The sequence below is a fragment of the Engraulis encrasicolus genome, chromosome 24 (assembly GCF_034702125.1).
Source record: "Engraulis encrasicolus isolate BLACKSEA-1 chromosome 24, IST_EnEncr_1.0, whole genome shotgun sequence".
Taxonomy (NCBI): Eukaryota; Metazoa; Chordata; class Actinopteri; order Clupeiformes; family Engraulidae; genus Engraulis; species Engraulis encrasicolus.
In genome coordinates, this window is record NC_085880.1 from 9,975,707 (window position 1) to 9,984,676 (window position 8,970).

An 8,970-nucleotide genomic window follows, 5' to 3' on the forward strand; every position below is an offset into this window, starting at 1 on the left:
TCACATCCGGCAATTTACCCTATTAAAGTTTAGTTGCAACCCAAAGTGTCTTTGAGTGCCATGGATAGCGATGCACAAAACTGATAGGGCCCATTATTATTATTATTATTATTATTATTATTATTATTATTATTATTATTATTAAGATAGTGAGAAATTCCATAATGATTGCAGTGCATACTCACTGGGGCTACGTAGGTACGCCAAGAGCCTACCACATCGCAGTTTGAGCCAGTCGAAGGCGGGACTACCTTCTCCTGTAAAGTTAAATAAACTCGGAGGCGCGCGACGCGGCTCGTCCGCAAGACCGTAATCGTTTTCGCAGGTGTCCTCTGGAATTTACGCATCGACCGCTACATCTGCAATCTGCAAGTCCGAGAAAAATGACGTCCAAATGCCCTCGCTGCGAAAAGCCTGTATTTTTCGGTAAGTAGGCTAAACATTTGAATAGTTCTGTGGGAGCATTGGAAGCTTCGCATCCACAAGATTGAGAAATACATGAAGAGTTCAGATGCAAAACCCCCTAAGTGCCTTTTCAGAAAATAATCTTAATTCATTTTTATTTAATACAAAGCTATTAAAATTGCATATTTTTGTATTTTATTTATATAATATAACTATTTATATGTATTATCAAGTACATGAATGTAAACCAAACCAACAACGGGGTTCTCTAAAAATATAGAAGTGCAGGTCTTCAGAAATGGAGTTAGAGGGTTTTGCATCTGAACTCTTCACATGCAGGTTACTACGCATCCATGTCGTGTGGACTAATTCAATAAAAAAGTGACCTATAGTCCAATTCCTTTACTGGCTAACACAAGTAGCCTAGGCTACTACGTTTCAGTATCTTAAATTATGTAACTGAATAACATACTTATTCAGACTTTGTTCTGTGCTGACATTCCTTCGGGACACTGTCGCGCAACACTGAAGTTAAGGGAAGCTTTTGTTGCACTAGGTCAGGTAAGACGACCCCATCCATCTTGTGCCAAAGACGTTTTTTGTCCAGGCTGTGCTCTCCGCTATTGATGCCCACTGTTAAGTATTCTACTACAGTCCCTCTGCCACCGAAGCCCTCCTCCTTTGCCATGCAAACGGGACGAGGGGAAGGGTTATATAAAGTCTCTGGCTGGGAATGAGACACTGTGACAGGGTGAATGTTTTTCTTTTTACCAGGGAGAGAGTTGGGTCGTATAGAATAGATGGGTGGTCTATTCAACCTCTGCTAGGGAGCTTTTGAGTCCAGGCGTCCTGGTGTCCAAGTTAACTGCATCTGTAATGTTTACCACTGAGACCCCCATCTAGCTGAACACAACTCTATGAGTCCTGACTTCCATCGATTGTTCCTGAGAGAGAAAGAGAGAGAGGGAGGGAGAGGGAGAGAGAGAGTAGACCTGTGGCCAGACTAGAGGAATGTGGTCTGAAGTCTGACTGACATTGGCAATGCAACCCTAAAGGTATAATCATGAAGCCTGCCAAAAAGAAAGCAAACAGCATACTGGTCAAACCATCCTATTAAAGGCTACACTAACAAACAATATTTGATTTAGGATGTAGTTTAACAAGCCACCCATGACAAGGAACACCCAAAACAATCAAAATGTACAGATCTGTCAAAGATTTTAGCCACAGAACACACATCATGACCCATACCATGTGTTCTGTGCCTCAAGTTGTTGCTTTCAAATACATCAAGTAGAAGTTTCCTGTCAAATACATATCAGGATAATTTTGGATAACATATCTCCGAATTTTGTTTGTGTTTTTGGATGGTGTGCTAAACATAAGTGTTTCCACACAGACCAAGTATATCACTGTGTGGTGCTATGGTAAAAAAAAAACATTGGGCCAGTGCAAGTGTTATCTGTGCACACCCCCCTGACATGTATGTGCTGCTGTTGATCAATTTGTGTTGATCGTTTTTTATTCTGTGTGGTGATGCATGTTCTATGCACAGTGTGGGAAACCCTGATAAACATATGAATCAAAAATAGACCTATCTACTGTCAGTCAATGCATTAGTCTCCGTGAGAAATGTCCAAAAGTCAGATACTGCCATGGCATATCTTGAGAGGACATGTGTAACCAAATGACAGTTATGTCCAGTTCCAAATGGCATGTACAAACCCCAACTCCGATGAAGTTGGGACGTTTGGTAAACAGTGAATAAAATCAAAATGCTATCATTTTCAAAACATTCAATCTATTCATTAGATGGAGAATAGTGAAAAGACAACATATTAAGTGTTAAAACCGAGAAAAAATATTGTTTTGGGGGACATATGTACTCATTTCTAATTTGATAAATCCAACACGTCTCAAAAGAGTTGGGACGGGGACAATAAATGGCAGCAAATGTCGAGGAAGACTAAAAACAAAACAAAAGACAACACTTAACAGTTAAATACATTAACCGATGAGATGATTTTATATAAAAAACAGTGTATGATTTCACCATCTTAAATGGTGGGTGTATTTCTCGTCATGTTTTGCAATCTTTTCCTTTCTGTAGTGCTTACAGTGTGACAGGTCTTGACCAAAAACCCACCATTTTATCACCTGCTGGTCCTTATGATGGAGCCAAACTGTTAAAACATAGTAGAGAATGCAATTTGACCTTACTATGTGGCAGTAATCGAAGATCTCCCTTCAAAATATAATGCATGAGTGGCTTTTCATGCTGTTTAAAACCCATTTATACCATTCAGCACTGTATTTAACTCTACAGATGAGTGAAAACATCTTAACCAATGCACTACTGCATCCGCATGCCATCATGGAGGCTGACTTTTGAAGCTAGCACTAACACAAGTTGGATGGTCCATTTTCACTGTAGCACAGGATGTGCAATGCTCTATTATTGTCAAAAAGAATGGACTTCTACAACTTCTGCTGACTTCTGTAAGCAAAGGACAGTTTCCCATGTCTTCTGGGTCTATTTCAAGTGAGCTCAGGTGCTTAGGAGAATGTTAAACCCCTGTATCATTTTCATGCATTAAGCATTCTTAATATGGTCAATTTTAAATAGCTCTAGCACTCCAGGAATTAGAGTGAGACTACAGCCAATATATATTTCATGATGTCATGAACCTATACAATGATTTTATTAACAAAAATATGTCTTATATACACTCAATCGTGGTAAATCAAAGGGAATTCAAAAATGTATGTAATAACTATGGTAATTATTCCCTTTGCATCTTTAATTCTGAGTGACTCAGCCTCTCTGTGATGATCTTATACCTGGACACCTATATTGTCCGTCAGTACAATTCATTTTGAAATGTTCTTCTTTGTTGTTTATTTGGATGCTTATTTGGATGTTTACTAAATTTCACTGATCCCCGTCCCAACTCTTTTGAGACGTGTTGGATTTATCAAATTAGAAATGAGTACATATGTCCCCCAAAACAATATTTTTTCTCGGTTTTAACACTTAATATGTTGTCTTTTCACTATTCTCCATCTAATGAATAGATTGAATGTTTTGAAAATGATAGCCTTTTGATTTTATTCACTGTTTACCAAACGTCCCAACTTCATCGGAGTTGGGGTTTGTAGGTGTTTATTCAACACGCCATAGTTATATTAAGCCTATGTCACGTCTTGTGATATTGATAACACAAACAGACCAATAAATAAACAGAAAAAAGGCAAGGTTAGGATTATGAAAGTTAGGATGGCTGTTATCAAAGCAATGACTTTTTCATGGTAATGGGGAAAACTCATTATTTTTAGGCCTACCTGTGACTTTTAAAGCTAGATTTAATACTTAAAGTACTGAACAGCGGATTGAGGTCGACAAGCCTCTTGAAAATCCAAATTAACTTGATATAATGATCCAATGATTTGGATGTGATACTCAGAAACCCTTTAATATTTACGGGGTCATTTAATTAGTAATATGTAACACTGTGATTTATGATTATTTGATCATTGTTGTTTGTGAGTAGAGGGGTGTCTGAGCATCAGCAAGTCTATCATGATAGCACAAAAACCATGGTATGGTATGCTTACAGTACTTTCTCCTAGGGCTGAGCGATATGGAAGAAAAATTATGTCACTATATGGATTAGCCTACTTTATATCACGATAACGATATATATCACGATATAGCACAATTACATAAGTTTTCAGTTATTCTATTTATTTGCTCTTTATTGTTTCATGTCGCAAAACAACCTTTCTTTAAAATGGGTCTTTTTATTCTTATTTTTACAGTTAAATGAACTTATAGTGTGTATTGTGACAACATGAAATGCAATTAAATGATATTCAATTGTATAAAATTGATAAAATTAATCACGATATAAGCGATATAAGAGAAAGGCCACGATATACCTTTTTATATCACGATAACGATATATTCAGCCCTACTTTCTCCATGAAGAATTGTGTGCCACATTCAGAGAGTTCCTGTTGGTTGTGTTAGGACATAGTGCCTCATATAAAGTTATTGCTACCAGAATGGCAATGACCAAGTCGTAATGGATACCGTGTAATATAGTGTAGGAGTGTTGTACAATGTTGATAAAGCTTTACCACTGACTAATGACCGGGTTCCAATGGTGCACATATGAGACGATGAGACCACAATACACATTTTGCTTCTTTATGATTGACATATACAAGGCACAATCCAAATTAAACGGAAAGGAGTCTTACACACACACACACCACACAAACACACACACATACACACACACACACACACACACACACACACACACACACACACACACACACACACACACACACACACACACACACACACACACACACACACACACCACAGGTTTGATTTAGACTTTCGACTCACAAGCACCACAAACACGGAGTATGTGCATGCAATGTATGTGCACACAAATGCATGACACACACACACACACACACACACACACACACACACACACACACACACACACACACACACACACACACACACACACACACACACACACACACACACACACACACACACACACACACACACACACACACAGGGTTGGGGATGGGCGACCTCCAAGTTCACATGGTAGGGGGAAAATCACATGGTATGGGAAAGGTATGATAAGAACTCATTTCAAGTTAAAACCGTCGACGCAAAACACTGAAATGACACACACACACACACACACACACACACACACACACACACACACACACACACACACACACACACACACACATTAAACATCCTTCAATCTTTAGTGTGTTCAGTTGGCCTCACAAAGTTTTTGCCCACACATGTAGACTTTATTGTGAGTACTTAATCTGAGTAACTTACTTCATCCAAAACTAAGAACCATGACAGTGACAGCCATAAACACTTATTGTCATGCCAACAGTTCGTCTCTGTGTTCTATGAGCTACATAATATGCTAGCTACACTAGCCTATATGTGGTGATGAAAGATACTGTGTCAACATGCTTTCAAACCAAACCAATCACAAAGCAGAGCTTTCCTTTCAGTGTCCAAAACCTTCTCATCTGTCTCTGTCTCTGTCTCTCTCTCTGTCTCTCTCTCTCTCTCTCTCTCTCTCTCTCTCTCTCTCTCTCTCTCTCTCTCTCTCTCTCTCTCTCTCTCTCTCTCTCCCTCTCTCTCTCTCTCTCTCACACACACACACAGACACACACACACACAGACACACACACACACAAACACACACACACACGCACATGTTGTGATGACGATTCTTTTATCATGTAGTGTACATCTTCTTTTCATACACATCCAGAAAATCTCTATCACTCTTTCGTCTTTCTCTGACGTATTATAATTTGGTTATTTGTCATTGTGTGTGTGTGTGTGTGTGTGTGTGTGTGTGTGTGTGTGTGTGTGTGTGTGTGTGTGTGTGTGTGTGTGTGTGTGTGTGTGTGTGTGTGTGCACGCCGTATGTGTGTGTGTGTGTGTGTGTGTGTGTGTGTGTGTGTGTGTGTGTGTGTGTGTGTGTGTGTGTGTGTGTGTGTGTGTGTATGTGTGCCCTTAACACCTCTCAGCTGTGCTATGTTGGAGCCATGGTGATTTATACGTGCGGGCCAGTGTCTCCATGCTGAGGGAGAATGAGGGATCCTGTGTCATCTCATCTGCGTGTGTTTAAAATGCCTCATGGCTGAAACGTAACATCTGTCCCTCCTGAGAGCACCATATGCACTTGAGGACTTCCTCTCAGTGTATACTAGCACATCCTGACCTGCACACAGGACCGTTTCAAAGGGAGCCCTATAGGCAAAGACGGATGGGACCTTATGTACATATTTGGCCTGCCTAACATTTGTGTGCCTTCTTCTGCTGAAAACAGACCACTCTACAATAGAATACATCAAAAAGAAAAGCATGCATGAGAGTTACAAATTACCAAAAAACTACATGTAGAACAAATGCTCTGTTGCTAAAAAATGTTTTATTACATTACAGAACAGCTTCATTTCAACAGCTAGTCTAGTGCATTTTACTCTGTAGGTATGGTGTAATAAATATGTAACATAAAGTATATTACATATCAGTATCCAGTCTAACATAGACCAGTACACCAAAAAAGAACTACTTCCTGGAGTTTGAATGTTTGGGGTATTGTGGGTTGTGGGTCAACTGGGTGTTGAAACATTCATGCACATACACTGTACCTGTGGATATACTTGTTTTGTTTTTCTGTTGTAATGTAAGGCTGCATATGATGAACAAAAATAAAAATAGGTTGACTTCCTGGTGAGTAGTCCAAGAACCTGGCTAAGTAGTAATGCAGCTTGAGATAGTGGTAAATCATCTAATACAAGAGTCTGGAGTCCTTATGTTCATAACAAAATGACACATGTGGCCTGTCTATTAGCAGATTTCCCTTTTCAAGCAGATAAGCTTTGGTTTATCACTTAACCATGTTCTGGGATTACTCAACCGATGAGCTACAGGAATGTTAGGACATGTCTTGTGAAACTTCACTCAAACAGAGTGTCCTGTGTCAATGGGTCCTCTTCAGTCATGGCTGCTTGAACCTTCCTGTGTTCTCACCTTGGCTGTCAGTCACTGTGTCTGTTTGTTTGACTGTGCCAGTAGAAACTTGGCAAGCGTGTGCACTATCTGGTCTGTATGAAAGTGCTGGGATATGTCACACACCATGACAGACACGTTGGCTAGAAGCTCAATGTGTAGTAAAAGTGGTGAGAGTTGGTGGAAATTGACGTCTAACATTCCTAAATTGTCTTCATTTCACTATTTGAATGGTCTGTCTTCCTCGCTTTCTATTTTTCATCCCTCTTTCTTGTTATTTTCTCAATGAAGTCAATCGGGTGTAAGTGTGTAGAATCTTTTAATTATTACTTAGCCAACCAACCAACCAATCTCTCTCTCTCTCTCTCTCTCTCTCTCTCTCTCTCTCTCTCTCTCTCTCTCTCTCTCTCTCTCTCTCTCTCTCTGTGTCTCTCTCTCTCCAGCGGAGAAGGTGAGCTCCTTGGGGAAGAACTGGCACCGTTTCTGTCTGAAATGTGAACGCTGTAACAAGACCCTATCTCCTGGCGGACATGCAGAGGTAAGAAGAAAAGAGGGATTGATGTCTGACTACAGGGGACAGGCTCTGACACCAGACAGGCCTGTCATTGGACAGGACTCTCACCTCTGACACCAGGCAGGGCTCTAATTGGTGGGCTCTGACACCAAGCAGGTCTGTCATTGGACAGGAATCTCAGCTCTGACCCTTTCCATTTGCTGAAAGTGGACTACTGTTTATCAACAACCCTGTTTATCAACAAATTTGAGGTACATTTGTCATAGAACATATAAATCTGCTTTTACCCACGCTTTTGAAGAAGCTACTTGTACCTCATTGTGTTTTTTTTCTTCTTCATTTGTGAAGGAGATGGGCATATGGACAACACTAGTAATAGCAATTGGTGCCAAAGAAGTAAACCTTCAAAAGAGTAGGGTGTTCCATCACTATATACAGTGAATAAATAGAATAATAAAGGATTGAGTATTCTGGTAATGAACAAATCTTATTGATTACGGGCTGAACATTTTCACAAAGGAAAGAGTTGTGTACGTGGCCAGGTATAAGCTCAAGTGCAGCTGCAGTGTTTTGCTTTTGGATGGAAATGTCAAGATTCTCTTCTTTCCCCTAGTCATTTGGAGCAGTGACAGAGAACTATTTAGTGTAGAAATATTTTAGTGTGGTCTGTGGAACTTTCGGTGTTCTTTTTAAATACAGAATATTTGTGATGGATCTTTTTAACCCCTTTGCACAGAGCCTATAGTATAGCCTTACTGTCACTGAAATTGTAATGATCAAGTTTTAATCTGGCTCTCTGTCATGTCATAGCAATGTTGTTACAATGTAGTTGAGTCTTTTTAGCCAAGAGTGAACAAGTCTGCCAGCGGGCCCTTCTGCAGTAAGAGGCTATACTGGAATAGATCCCTTTTCCACAGCAATATATCACAACCACAGATGTGAACATAAAGGATGGTGAGACATCTTCAAATAATACTGATCTATGACAGGCCAGTTGTGGATTGTTAAATGACAGTTTTGTTGTAGTTTGAAACAGTTTTTTGCATGTATTTTGTAGCTGTGGTGTGTATTCCATCTGCATCCACAGTCCAAAAAATCAGTGTTAATTTAACACTTGGAGGGTCGATGTAACATCTTATAGCATGTATTTGGTCCCAAAGTGTTGAATTAGCACTGCATTATTACAGCATCTGACTGCCTCGTGAGTGACCCGTCTAGTCCTCACCCCCCTTTGATTTCAGCTTATCACTGCTCGTGCCACTCTGATACACTCTGACATGTCTAGGTTAGCGCATTCACAGCCCTCTTACTCTCTCACTCTCATTTTGCTCCCGTTTTCTCTTCCTCGCCAACCCCCTCTCTGTATATCATGTTCTCATCTAACCCCCCTCCCTTATCACTCTCTTTGGAGCCTGTACTGAGACTGTATCTTTCCTCCAATTTTGACTTCCACACCCAATACCCA

The 8,970-nt window shown here is 40.0% G+C and overlaps 1 protein-coding gene across 2 annotated transcripts in view; it reads left to right on the forward strand.

Moving 5' to 3' along the window:
* Positions 1-270: 270 nt before the first annotated feature.
* The window catches only part of crip3 (cysteine-rich protein 3), a 32,209-nt gene continuing 23,509 nt past the window's right edge, over positions 271-8,970 (forward strand). The window contains exons 1-2 of one of the 2 annotated variants that reach the window (XM_063190861.1): positions 271-426; positions 7,435-7,529. In XM_063190861.1, coding sequence (XP_063046931.1) covers positions 384-426; positions 7,435-7,529 — 138 coding nt within the window. In that variant the 5' untranslated portion in view covers positions 271-383. The remainder of the gene's footprint in view (positions 427-7,434; positions 7,530-8,970) is intronic. The other variant, XM_063190860.1, reaches the window with a different exon arrangement.